The sequence below is a fragment of the Macaca nemestrina genome, chromosome 10 (assembly GCF_043159975.1).
Source record: "Macaca nemestrina isolate mMacNem1 chromosome 10, mMacNem.hap1, whole genome shotgun sequence".
NCBI classification, from domain to species: Eukaryota; Metazoa; Chordata; class Mammalia; order Primates; family Cercopithecidae; genus Macaca; species Macaca nemestrina.
The window spans coordinates 13122755-13137228 of record NC_092134.1 but is presented as its reverse complement, the minus strand read 5'-3'; the positions used below and the strand labels follow the sequence as shown (position 1 = coordinate 13137228).

The following is a 14474-nucleotide window of genomic DNA, read 5'->3' as shown; positions in this document are numbered from 1 at the left end:
CCTCCACCTCCTAGGTTCAAGCGATTCTCCTGCCTCAGCCTCCTGAGTAGCTGGGCACTACAGACTACAGGTGCCCGCCACCACGCCTGGCTAATTCTTCTGTTTTTAGTAGAGGTGGGGTTTCACCATGTTGGACAGGCTAGTCTCAAACTCCTGACCTCAAATGATCCACCCACCTTGGCCTCCCAAAGTGCTAGGATTACAGGCGTGAGCTACTGCAGCCAACCTGATTTTCATTTCTTTTTTTTAAGGTGGAGTTTCGCTCTTGTTGCCCAGGCTAGAGCGCAGTGGCGCAATCTCGGCTAACCTCAACCTCTGCCTCCTGGGTTCAAGCGAAGCGATTCTCCTGCCTCAGCCTCCCGAGTAGCTGGGATTACATGCATGCACCACCACGCCCAATTAATTTTGTATTTTTAGTGGAGACAGGGTTTCGCCATATTGGTCAGGCTGGTCTCGAACTCCTGACCTCAGGTGATCCACCCGCCTCAGCCTCCCAAAGTGCTGGGATTAGAGCGTGGGCTACTGCGCCTTCTATTTTCATCATTTCTTCTTTATTTTGTAAGGGAGAAGAGCCCTTCCCCCCCGGTTTGCTGATTGAATTATCAGTGTAGACTCATGAATATTTATCCTATATGTTATAATCCATTACTGTCGTTATTTGTTTATTGATTAAATGGTCCTTGCCTTAGCCATTAGGAGCTCCTTCAGATTGACTACTATGTCAACCATCATTTTTTCATGTGCCACCATCATTTTTTAAGCACTTTCTTACTTTGCAGTACCATGAGATGTTCTAGGCTCATCCTGTATTTTTCCTGCCCCAACCCTGAAACTAGCCTTTTCTCCAAGGAGCCTTCGTTCATTTATTAGAGAATGGTATTTGGAAAGCAAGATTTGAGCGCTATGTGTGTATTGCTACTAGAGTGTCATTGTATTTAGGTGCTCTCAGAGGACAGAGCTAGGGAATAAGTATATGTATGCTCATAAACGCATGTATGTTTATCAGACTCCTCATTTGTATATATAAAACATTGTAAGGCCAGGCGTAGTGGCTCACCTCTGTTATCCCAGCACTTTGGGGGGCCGAGGTGGGCGGATCACCTGAGGTCAGGAGTTTGAAACCAGCCTGACTAACATGGTGAAACCCTGTCTCTACTAAAAATACAAAAAAAAATTAGCCAGGCTTGGTGGCGGGCACCTATAATCCCCAAAAAAATCGTAACTTTCTTTTTTTTTTTTTTTATTTTTTATTTATTTATTTATTTTTTGACACAGAGTCTTGCTCTGTTGCCCAGGCTGGAGTGCAGTGGTATGATCTCAACTCACTGCAACCTCCACCTTCCAGGTTCAAGCGATTCTCCTGCCTCAGCCTCCCGAGTAGCTGGGCTGGGACCACAGGTGTGCACCAGCACCCCTAGCTAATTTTATTGCATTTTTAGTAGAGATAGAGTTTTGCCATGTTGGCCAGGGTGGTCTGGAACTCCTGACCTCAAGTGATCTGCCCGCCTCAGCCTCCCAAATTGGTGCTGGGATTACAGGCATGAGCCACCTGGCCAGGTTTTCTTTTCTGAAGAGTGTTAATCTACCTTGCTGACATAGTAAGCTTGTCCAGTCTGCTTCTACTCAGGTAAGTTCTTCTACCACTACGCTAGTGACATGTCTTCATCGATGCATTATAGTTGCAAAATATGGGGAAATCCCATGTGCCTAATAATAAGGGAATGGTAAAGGAAATACTTGATGGAATATTATAGCCACATAAAATGCCTATTAATAATAATAGGCCGGGCATGGTGGCTCACGCCTAATTCCAGCACTTTGGGAGGCTGAGGCGGGTGGATCACTTGAGATCAGGAGTTCGAGACCAGCCTGGCCAACATGGCGAAACTCCACCTCTACTAAAAATGCAAAAAAAATTAGCCAGGCATGGTGGTGCACACCTGTGATCCCAGCTACTCGGAAGGCTGAGGCAGGAGAATCATTTGAACACAGGAGGCAGAGGTTGCAGTGAGCCGAGATCGCACGACCACTCTCCAGTCTTGGCAGCAGAGCAAGACTTCATCTCAAATAATAATAATAATGTAGAAATGCTGTTGATATAATGCTAAGTAAAAAATTATAACAGTAGGATTGTAAGTAATTGTACACACACACATATGTAGAAAGATTGGGGAAAAAATAAAGGCTAGCAGCATTTAAAAAATACCCATATTCTGCTGTGGGATTTTGTTACATTTAAATTTTAAAATAAATGTCATCATCCTTATTGTCACTGTCACTGCCACCCCAAAAGGTGCCCATTATCCATCATGCCCTGGCAGAAGACAGTTTGAGAATTTCTCTCTTAAGGTAAAACTCAATTATTCAGGCAGAATATGAAAATAGTAGATCTTTCCTATGATAATTTATAAGTTTATTAGTTCATTTGTTTCCTTTCAACAAATAAGTAAAATGGATACTCACGTGTAACTAGTGCAATTTCTTTCCCTCCATTTAACAAGAAAGTGTATAGTGAACAGTTCTGCTTTGGCAAGTTTAAACAAGCTTAATCTAAAAGTTCTAGTTTGGGGAAATGTTCATATGTTATTAATCATGTCCATAACCAAAGTGAGGATGGAACAGCTTTGCCCAGTGGGGAGGAAGTAATCTGTCCTAGATGGTACTCTGACCAACAGGGAAAGGAACACACTGTTACTTTGTTTTGCCAACTTGAGGATTCATTAAATTATAGTAGCCCAAGCAAGTTATAAAAAGAGTTTATTTCAGATAGTTTGGGGAATGTGCGTTAAAATTTTTAGTATTCTGTAACAGAACTAGAGATATTTTTCAAATGTCTTGTTTCATCATGCAATCTGTATTCAGTGAAAGTAAAAGAGACTTAAGTTTTTGAGGATATTAGAAATAAGTATCTACAAACAAAAAAGAAGTATCTAAAGATTAAAACATTTCATAATACCCAATGGTGGCAGAGTATTGAGAAACAGGCATCAGGTGTATTTGTACTGTTGATAGAGATATAAATTGATGCAACCTTTTTAGATGACTGTTTTGCAATACCTTGTTCAGAGTGAATGTGCATATTCTTTTACCCAGTGATTCCACTTATGGAAAATTACCCACAAGCACAAAGATGGGTGAACAAAGATATTTTTTGGAGCAATGTTTATAATAGCCAAAAAAAATTGGGAGACTCAAAATGCTTATCAGTAGGGACTAGTTAAGTTATGATATAAATACTAGATAACCATTAAAAAGAATAAGGTAGATCTACATAGATACATATATATGAATAGAAAATTTCTAGGACTCCCAAGAAAGATCTAATAGTGATTACCTCTGGTGGGTGGCAGTAATACTAGGAGTAAGTAGAGATTTTATCATTTTAATTCTTCAATTTTCTTTACTTTTTTTTGTTTTTACTCTGAACATTTGTAACTTTTATCATAGAAAAAAACCTGAGTTTAAAATGGAAAGAAAAATGCTTTAATTAAAGTCTTGCCATCTAGTTTATATTCACCTATGATTTCAAATGTTTTTTGCCACAACTAATTACTGGCTGCTTAGTTAGGCATGGTAGCCAAAACTCATCATTTTGATAAGTGAACTATAAGACTTGTGTCTGCCATTTTCTGCTATAAGAATGAATTGAGGCCGGGAGCAGTGGCTCACACCTGTAATCCTAACACTTTGAGAGGCCAAGGTGGGCGGATCACGAGGTCAGAAGTTCGAGACCAGCCTGACCAACATGGTGAAACCCCATCTCTACTAAAAATACAAAAATTAGCTGGGCATGGTAGTGCGCTTGTAATCCCAGCTACTCAGGAGGCTCAGGCAGGAGAATCGCTTGAACCTGGGAGGTGGAGGTTGCAGTTAGCCGAGATCACACTACTGCACTCCAGCCTGGGTGACAGAGCGAGACTCTATCTCAAACAAAAAAAAAAAAAAAAAGAGAGAGAGAAAGAAAGAAAGATTTGGGCAGAGTGTCCTAGATGGATGTGGGGACCTGACAGGCGAGTGGTTGCAGCTGGGGAGCCTGCGGCCAGGCCTCGAGCATAAGCAGTGACCTTGCTGAGCAGTGAGTGAGCAGTCTGTGGCCTGGGCAGCAATGCCTCCGCCCTGCGCCAATCCCTGGGTTGGATAGGAACCCAGTGGTCTTCTTACCCACACAGGTGGGAACGGTAACAGCGATGGATGCCTTAGAGGAAGAGAGCTTCGGGCTCTCCTCCTCCACCTCTGATGCAGAATTTGATGCTGTGGTTGTATATTTAGAGGACATTATCATGGATGACAGGTTCCCAATTATTACAGAGAAGTTTCATGGACAAGTACTACTAGGAGTTTGAAGTTTGTAGAGACAGGGTTTCACCAGATTCTCCAGGATGGTCTCGAACTCCTGAGCTCAAGTGATCCTCCCACCTTGGCCTCTCAAAGTGCTGGGATTACACTGCGCCTGGCCCATTTGACTCAATTTTTTTATCTTTCCACGATATCCCTCCTCTCAGGAGCACAGTGTATCCCTTCAGAGAGACTTCTGTTAGTTACCCTAGCTAACTCTCCCATTTCTTCAGAGGTTCTTCAAAGAACCTCTGAAATTCATTCCAGAGCTAAGGCTTCCTTATTTAGCATTTAACTTCCAGAAAGCATTTAGAACATAAGAGTTACATATAAACTTAAGTGGTTATTATTTAATTTATGTGCAGAAATAGCTAATATTCATTGTGTTAGTCAAGTCCAAGGTGTGAACCAGATTCTGTCTCTGAAAAAGAAGAAAACAATTTACTTTGGAAGGTGCATTAGCTCCTTGCAAAGGGTGGGTTATATTATAACTCAGATTGATCCATCCCCTCCATCACCGTCACAGGCAATTGATTGGTGCCCCCCTGGCTGGGAGGTGACTGTGGTGTGGTGGCCAAAGGCCAGTGCCATACACACCCTTGGAGCCTCTATCTCCCTGCCTGCAAAGGGAGGCCAGTGATTCCTGCTTCTACAATAGCCTTAAGGCTATTGTAAATTCAGATGAGAAATGGAGGTTAAAAGCTTTTGCTGTGCATATCCCTAGGCATAGTTGAGGAGTCAGACATTTAAAGGGAACATTATAGCTTAGTGCTTAACAGCTCAGGCTCTAGAGTTTAACTTTCTGGTAGGAAGAGACAAATTTCTATTTCTAAGAAGATCGCTTTGAGAGGAGATAGTCTGCAGGAGCATTTCTTACCAGCTGGACTAGATTTGCAGCCCTCAGTGCATCTCTGTGGCTTCGTTGTTGAGTGATTCATGTTAAAGTGGTGATGCTAAGAATAAGATCAGCTACCTGAATTACCCAGTGCTCTGCAAATCTAAGTATGTTTGAAATCTCAGCAGTCACCTGAATTCAGTACAGGCACTCAAACTATAGCATATGGTTTCCTGATGGGCCCTACCTTCTATTAGAAGATTTTATTTATTTTATCTTATCTTATTTTATTTTATTTTATTTTTGAGACAGAGTCTTGCCCTGTCGCCCAGGCTGGAGTGCAGTGGCGCGATCTCGGCTCACTGCAATCTCCCCCTCCTGGGTTCAAGCGATTCTCCTGCCTCAGCCTAACAAGTAGCTGGGACTACTGGCATCCGCCACCACGCCCGGCTAATTTTGGTATCTTTTTTTTTTTTTTGAGACGGAGTCTCGCTCTGTTGCCCAGGCTGTAGTGCAGTGGCCAGATCTCGGCTCCTGCAAGCTCCGCCTCCCAGGTTTACGCCATTCTCCTGCCTCAGCCTCCCGAGTAGCTGGGACTACAGGCGCCCGCTACCTCGCCTGGCTAGTTTTTTGTATTTTTAGTAGAGGTGGGGTTTCACCGTGTTGGACAGGCTGCTCTCAAACTCCTAACCTCAGGTGATCCACCCGCCTCGGCCTCCCAAAGTGCCGGGATTATAGGCATGAGCCACTGCAGCTGGCCTTAGAAGAAATTTTAAGTCTGAAATGAAATGCCTAGCATTAAAAAAAAAAAAAAAGGAAAGAAGAAAAGCCTTGCTAAATTGGACTTGTATAAAGTTTGGTTTTAGTAGTGAGAATACATATGAAAAACTATTTCAAAATACAAGAAGATAGTATTACAGTACTAATTTGAGGGTAAGACAGCTAAAGTTGGTTTTTTATTTAATTTTTTTAAAGTTTTTTTCTTTCTGAGATGTAGTCTCACTCTGTCGCCCAGGCTGGAGTGCAGTGGTGTGATCTTGGCTCACTGCAACTTCTGCCTCCAAGGTTCAAGCGATTCTCCTGCCTCAGCCTCCCAATAGCTGGGACTATAGGCACGCACCACCATGCCTGGTTAATTTTTTTGTTTGTTTGTTTGTTTTTTGAGATTGAGTCTCGCTCTGTAGCCCGGACTGGAGTGTAAGTGGCGCAATCTCAACTCACTGCAACCTCCACCTCCTGTGTCCCGGTTCAAGCAATTCTCCTGCCTTAGCCTCCTGAGTAGCTGGGATTACAGGCACACCCCATGATGCCCAGCCGATTTTTGTACTTTTGGTAGACATAGGGTTTCACCATGTTAGCCAAGCTGGTCTTGAACTCCTGACTTTGTGATCCGCCCACCTTGGCTCCTAAAGTGTTGGGATTACAGGTGTTAGCCACCATGCCCGGCCTAATTTTTGTATTTTTAGTAGAGATGGGGTTTTGCCATATTGGCCTGGCTGGTCTCGAACTCCTGACCTCAGGTGATCCAGGTGCCTCAGGCTCCCAAAGTGCTGGGAGTACAGACGTGAGCCACCCTGTCCAGCCTATTTATTTATTTTTGAGACAGGCTTTCAAACTCTTTTGCCCAGGCTGTAGTGCAGTGGTGGCACAATCATGGCTCACTGTAGCCTCGACCTCCCTGGGCTCAGGTGATCCTCCCACCTCAGCCTCCCAAGTAGCTGGGACTACAGGCACATGCCACCATGCCTGGCTAATTTTTGTATTTTTTCTAGAGACTGGGTTTCACCATGTTGGCTAGGCTGGTCTCAAGCTCCTGGGCTCAAGCAGTCCGCCCACCTCAGCCTCCCAAAGTGCTGGGATTACACGCATGAGCCAGCGTACCCAGCCTAGCCCAAGGTTTTTACCATCCTGATTCTGTCACTGAGATGTTGGACAAGTTCCTTCACTTTCCTGAGCCAATTTCCTTGTTGGTAAATTGGGGGTAACAATCAAGATAATGCATTGAAAGCATTTAGCACAGTTCTTGACACATAGTATGTACTCAGTAAATATTACTAATGTGATTCTTTGGCAAGAGTGAATGACTAATTGTGTTTCTGAGTGATTGAGAAGTCTAAAACAGCCTAGTGGGTATCTGAAATTAAATTTAGAATATGAAGGAGAAATAATATAGGGGAAACATTCCCAGGAATGTTTATTGCCAGAATTATTCACAGGTTTCAGGGTGTGTAGGGTGGGATGAGGGAGTTGGCGGCCTAATGCTGATTCCTTGCATCATAAAGCCAAGCTATGAAATTGTTCATTTCAAGTAAGTTACTTCATGCAGCTCTGAACTTCTAAGTTTTTTAAGGAGTCAGTTGTATATCAGAATCTTATTAGCTCATTACTTCACTGACTGAAACTTGGGAAACAAAGATGATTCATAGGAAGGAAAATTTAAAGGTTAGAGGGTATTTAAATGAAAATCAGCTAGAGTATGGTTTTATTTTATTTTGTTCTATGTTTTGTAATTGTTTTAAAAATAGTGAGTAGGTTAAGAATCTTCTGTGGCTCTGTAGTCCAGTGAGGTAACATTTGTTGAATATGTGGAACCAAAAATAAAAAAGATGGACAATTGACTATAGAGTACTTGAAGATAAAAAGAACTATTGAACATGTAACCATTACTATGAGAGCCTCATTGAACAGCTAGTCTACCATTTCAACATTATTACCGTCCCACCTCCTTGGAAAGTCTTTCCTGGCCGTTCCAGCACACAGTGATCTCTCCCAAGAACCCATAAAGCTTACTGACCCCATTTGGCCTCAAAAAAGCATTGAGGCAGTTACTTAATTTGTCCCATGGCTCTCCTCTCCACAGGACAGTGAGCAGCGCTCCCTCAGCAGGGTCTGGCCTGGGACCCTCAGGAGGAGGGCTGGAATTTTTGTTACCAAGTTAGCCTCCTACAACACCAAATGATATTTTGGTGTTATGTTATGGTTATGATCTAATGTATTTTAGCATTAGATCATAAATGGATTGAGGTGGGAAATAGGCACCTCTGCTGGCACTCCCCAAAGAATTAAAAGTTGCAAAAATGTCCTTGAGGAATGAGTGGCAAAAATCTTAACAGATATGACAAGCAATTTCAAATAGTGCCCATGTTAAGTAGAGGAGAGAAATGCAGATGCGTGTGATTTGACTGAGCCCACTTGAGGAAATTGATGGGAGAAATGAAGGCATTTCTAAGGCAGTAGGTATAACCATCTTATTCTTTCATGTAAAATATTCAGACTTTCAATTTAGTAGATATTTGCTGAGTTTCTTCTATATGTAGAGTAATAATGATAACTAACATTTGAGAGCATACTATTTCCTAGGGCTGTTTCTTCTGATCAGTCAAGTGGTCTTGGACCTAGACAGAGTCATTAATGGTGGAGGTGGGGGTGGGAGTTTGTCCTGTTTTAGCACTAGAGAACAAATGAATGGTGCGTGGGAAACCAGCATCTCATCTAGTGCTCCTTATAGAATGGAAAGTGCAAAGAGATGCTTGATAAATGAAAGACAGAAATCTTAACAGACTTCTTTGCATAACCTCTGAATCAGCTCTGCAGGTCTCCTCTGTTTCAGGCATCAGAAGTTGAGAGACAACTCTCCATGCAGGTCCACGCCCTCAGAGAAGACTTTCGGGAGAAAAACTCGTCAACCAACCAGCATATCATCCGGCTGGAGAGTCTTCAGGCTGAGGTGAGCCTCCCCACACAGCAGTGCTGGAAGGTGGAATGCTTTTCTCACTGGGAGACAAAAAACTGCTCTATGTAAAAGGGACTAAAATCTCTACAGAAAGACATTTCTGTGCAAAACTAAATGGGGAACATTTGATCTATATTTCTTTGGGTAGGTCGTTGTCTGGAAAAATGAAGTTGCTCAGAGTTACTGCCGGGTGTATTGAAATCACAGATGACCTACATTTTACTGAATATGTTGATCTCTCTAAAAATATCCTTGCCAATCCGAAATAGGAGGTGGGAAAGGACATCTCGCCTTTCTCTATTCCATTTAGGCCCAGTTCAGTCCATCTTACTAAGGTCTGCTGTTATTCTCATCTGCAAAATGAGAGAAATAGAAGTTTCTACTTCACAGGTTTTTGCAAGGATATTATGGGTTAATGCATACGAGGCACTTTATATGATACCTGGAACACAGTGATGTTATTGAAACCATAAGGGAGGCCAGAACGTGAGGGCCAAGATGAGGGGAAAAAGAAAGTATCGGCAGGGGAACAATACTGTGAGAATCTGGTTGTGGAAGGTGAAGAGAGGGTAAGGATCTTATCACCAGCCCAAACCAGGCCTGCCCCCGGGGGAGGCTTCCACCTGGTCTGCTTTTGAGGACCCTTTAGCCAAGTATCTGGACAGCAGCCCCTTTGCTAAGTCAGAGATTGAAGGACAGTCTAGAGCCAGGTTGAACAAGTAACCTTCCACTGTGATGAAGCAATCAGCCATCATGGTCAGGCCAGAGAAACCCAGATAGCCTGCTCCCCTGCTTGGTAAATGACCTGAGGATGTTTTTCCTAAAGTCTGTCAATATCTTCTGTTTTCTCCTGCCTCCCATTCCCTTCCTTCCCCCTTTCCCTTGGACTGCCTACTGGTATTGAGCAGCAGGTCCTTGAAGTAAGTAGATTTGTTCCAGTGGGGTTTGGCATGCCTATATGTGACCATTTGTGTGCATGACTTGCCATTCACCTGCCTCTGCCAGCCTCTGACTCCTTCAAGTTTTCTGTCTTCCTCTTTCCCCTATGCATTCACTTTTTCTAGACCCTCATGAACCAGGTCATCCCCAGGAATGTTTATTGCCAGATTTGTTCACAAGTTTCAGGGTGTGTAGGGTTGGGTGAGGGAGTTAGTGGCCTAACGCTGATTCCCTGCTTTGTCCGTGAACACTGCTACCTTTAAAAGGCAAGCTATGAAAATTGTTTGTTTCAAGTAAGTTACTTTGTGTAGCTCCAAACTAAGTGTGTGTGTGTGTGTGTTTTTGTTTTTGTTTGTTTTTTTTTTTGAGATGGAGTCTCGCTTTGTCTCCCAGGCTGAAGTGCAGTGGCAAGATCTTGGCTCACTGCAAGCTCCACCTCCCAGGTTCATGCCATTCTCCTGCCTCAACCTCCCGAATATCTGGGACTACAGGCGCCTGCCACCACGCCCGGCTAATTTTTTTTTTTGTATGTTTAGTAGAGACTGGGTTTCACGGTGTTAGCCAGGATAGTCTCGGTCTCCTGACCTTGTGATCCTCCCGCCTTGGCCTCCCAAAGTGCTGGGATTACAGGCATGAGCCACCACGCCCGGCCGCTCCGAACTAAGTTTTTTTAGGGTCAGTTGTGTATCAGAATCTTATTACCCCATCACTTCACTGACTGAAACTTGGGAAACAAAGATGATTCATGGGAAGGAAAATTTAAAGGTCAGAGGGTATTTAAATGAAAATCAACTAGAGTAAGAATTCTCTTCACATGGGTGACTTTGCTTCAGTGTAGGAAATAGTGGACCCATTCACAAAAGGGGCTTGCTCCTTTTGGTCCCCTACCCAGGTGCACACTTGAGAGACAATATTTCTTTGTTTGGCCAGATACCTGATCTCTCTGGACAAAGGCCACATACTTTGTTTCTCCAGGACAACATCCTATCTGATTGGATTGGTGGCCAGAGAAGATCTGTGCCCTGCGAGCAGAATTCTAGTTCAGAGAGTGAGAACAGCTAAAAAGTAAAGGGAAAATTGTATCTCATAGGACTTGAAACAAGCTAGACATTCATTTCAGGATTTCCCCTGGAAAAGTTCTAAGATTGGTCCCCAAAACTTGCCCGAGTAAAAGCCTTAAGGAATTGTTATCAAAGCTGGAATGGAGAGCCTGGAGAATATTTTAACCATGTCAAGAAAATATTTACAAGCAAGAAGCTGGTTGAGAATCAGTCCAGCAGGGCACTGCTAAATAAATGGGAGGATCCACGAGGACCTCCAGGATTCCAGAAGGTCCCCTAAGAGTCAGATCCAATTGGCAAGGCTTTCTGGAGCCCCTGAGCCAGGGTGATGGTTTTTTGAGTGAAGCATCCCTGGCCTTGGGAGCACTGGCTCAGCTTCTCACCCTACAAACCATGAGGCCAGAGGAGACTTGGCATTTCTTTCCTCTTTGCCTCTGTTTTCTCACTGACACTGAAGAGATTAGGCAGACCTTCCTAAAAGATTTACGTATGTGGAGACTGACTAGGTATTCAGTGTATACAAACATATCAACCTGTTTCATGAAAAGAATTTGCGCCTCTTCACGAATGACTCCCTCAGGTAAAAGTTATTCTGAGTAAAGTCAGCATTCACTTGTATCTGTGTCCTGCTCCGTCCCAGGACATAGGCTGATGCAGGCACTACTTTGCTTTTTGTACCCTGGGAGCTCTTCCCTTAACTCAAGGCGCTGGGTCTGAGCTGTGACCTCTAGTGCCAGTGGAGCCAGGAGCGGGGAAAGGAAGACAGAGACGAATCCTGGGGTGTGAAAACATGGCGCTCCAGAGGATTTCCTGGGCATTTTCTTGTGCTCGTGACTTGAGGAGGAGAAGCAGTGCAGCAGGTTAGGTTCCACTCCTCCTGCCAATTGTAAGGATGGGGTAAAGTTGAGAGCAGGCAAGGTGGAGCCCTTTTTTATCTTATCTCTGGAATTTCCAGAGCACTAGCCTTCCCTTCCTCTGCCTGGCATCCCACATTCCAGCTTCCCCAGAGATCAACTCCCACCCCTTCCCAGACAGGTTTCTAGAGGGGAGGGGTTTTCTCTTCAGCTTAGGGTTTCATAGTTATTCTCTCAGAGATGGGGGTACCGTGACATTGGGCAGAACACTGAAAGATACTTGCCTTCATGTTTTGGGGCTAGTCCCTAGTTCCTACTTGTCAGCCCGGGTGTAACTCCACACCACCCCTGTGGCTCTCCAACCCTTTCAGATCAAGATGCTGTCAGATCGGAAACGGGAGCTGGAGCATCGTCTCAGCGCTACTTTAGAGGAAAATGACCTGCTCCAAGGGACCGTGGAGGAGCTACAGGACCGGGTGCTAATCCTGGAGAGGCAGGGCCATGACAAGGACCTACAGGTACTGGGGTAGAGAAGCTGTCCTGCAGGACTAGAGCCAGATAAAAGGAGCACTTAGCCAAAAAGAAAAGGCTGGGAGGCCAGCATCACTGCTGGGGTAAGCCAGGAGTGGATGATGCCTAGGTCTCACTGTGGGGCCTGAGGCATTCACTAACTTGACTCTTCTGACTCTGCCCAAAGGAAGTGCACTGCTACCCACAGATCATTTCTCCAGTGTGTTCTGAGCCACTGGCCCATGGAGCAGTTTCACAGAGTTCTCTCTGGGTTAACATGACTGGAACACCAGGAGTGCTATTCTGGCCTCCTAGCATTTGTGAAATCTGCTAAAAGGTTTCAGAGGGAGCCTGTGACTCTCTGACTCAGCTCATAATGCTCTCTGCTGCTGTCTTCCCAAGCTCATGGATTTAGTTGGTTGGCATGGAGCAGAAACCCGAAGCTGCCCACTGAACACAGCAAGGTTTATATTCTGCTTCTGCCAGTTGCCAGAAAAGGCATAGACTGAACCCTTTGTGAACCTAATCAGTCTCTTTTTTTCCTTCCCGAAGGAAATTGCTTCATGGCCATATTTGTTCTTATTTGGGAACTGCTACCGGGCCTCAGCTGAATCCCCAAGCTCACACTTGACAAGAAACAACTCCCAAAACAAAAAGATATCATCACTCCAGTCTTCCCAGAAATAGAGTACAGCATCTGCTACCAAGATGCTTTGCTGGGCTGGCCTAGGAGGACCGGGGTCAGAAACTCAGAGTGCATTGCTTCCCTTTGGCATTCTCTGTTCATGCCAGGGAGTGCACTAGATTGCAACAGTGATATTTGTGCAGAGGTGGTCATCCAGGTGTACTCAAGCACCAGATGGGTCTCCACCCAAAGGCTAGGCCACAGAAGGTCCCACTGGGCTCATAGGTAGGCTGTTTGAAAGCCTTGGGGTATGGGATAAGGAAATATAGTATCTTGGGCTAAGATTACTTGTCCCTGCCACCATCAGCTAGGCTGACACCTGAGTGATGAACCTCTTTGAGGGAAAATGAATGGCTTTTCTCTCTCCATGTTTTTAGTATCTTCAGCTAGTAACTTTTCATATATTGATAGTAGTGCCTCAGTAAATGTTGAGTAGAAAATGGTGCTGGCTAAAGCTTTACAGAAGTTTTCAAGATGGAAAAGAGTTTGCTGATTTTTCAAGGTTGATGATGATAATAGCAGTAAACATTTGCGTGCCTCTTTGGCATAGAGGGTGCTTTTAGCATACGTCATAAAGCTGATATTGAGAAAAACTGAATCATTTATCCAAAGTCATGTAGTGAGTCTTTGGTAGAATCGAGACTGGAACCCTCTCATCTGCTTTACCTGTAGCTCAGTAATAACTTCCTGGTATCACTGGCCTCCGAAAGTCAGTTCCTGACCAGCATTTATTACCCTATCAGGCTGCTTTCCTGAGGGTTGCTGACATACAGTATGGGAGGAGAAGGAATATAAGTATGGAGAAAGAGAAAAATGGCCCTTGCCTAAAAGAAACTTTCAGTTCAGCATGAATTTACAGTGAAAAGTCCTTATTTCAAATCAAAAATTAGGGGCCTAGGTAGCAGGAAAGAGGAAGGACTAGTAGGCCATCAGAGGCCTGACCAGCACTGTGGGCTGTACATTCTCTAGCAGCGAGAATCCCATCATGCCACATGCACTTGCTCACCATGTGCACATCCACTGTCTTCCTGTTGAACTTCAAGACTGAGAAGGTGTCATTCACCTAAGGACCTGCAGCAGGTCAGGCAGTACTCAGTTGATTTGGAAAATCTGCATTTACAGGCTGAATTCTCATCTTCCCTAACAATTTATCATTATAGTCCTTCAGTTCATGTGAAACTCTCAAGTTGCCACTAATTACCAGTGTCCTCCAGAAAGTCCTTTCTGTTGCTAAAATGGCCTATACTGATACAGAAATAAAAAATCCAGCTTACTCAGGTAGCAGCTGAATGATCCTAAACCATACTTGTAAAATGTAAAGCTAGTGGCCTTGGAATGTACTTAATCCCTTGATTTTAAATCCTCAGACAAGGGTGAGGGATGGCTGAGCAGGCAAGGCAACAGGCCTGTCACAACCAGAGGAGCCCCCTTTTGATCTCTTTCACCATATAATTGGGGTCCTGCTGTCAAAAACAGATTTTTAAACAACTGATCAAATCCAACTGAGTTTTTTCAGACCTGA

The 14474-nt window shown here is 44.1% G+C and overlaps 1 protein-coding gene across 6 annotated transcripts in view; it reads left to right on the top strand.

The window, feature by feature from the left end:
• The window catches only part of LOC105494849 (BICD family like cargo adaptor 1), a 109697-nt gene that overhangs the window by 68251 nt on the left and 26972 nt on the right, over positions 1-14474 (top strand). For 4 of the 6 annotated variants that reach the window (XR_003021112.2, XR_011608756.1, XM_071070976.1 and 1 more), the window contains exons 3-5: positions 8781-8897; positions 9812-9823; positions 12129-12275. Coding sequence is in view for 4 of the 6 variants with exons in the window: in XM_071070976.1 (XP_070927077.1) it covers positions 8781-8897; positions 9812-9823; positions 12129-12275 (276 nt within the window). In the remaining 2 variants the exon portion in view is untranslated. The remainder of the gene's footprint in view (positions 1-8780; positions 8898-9811; positions 9824-12128; positions 12276-14474) is intronic. The other 2 variants (XM_011763759.2, XM_011763782.2) reach the window with 1 other exon arrangement.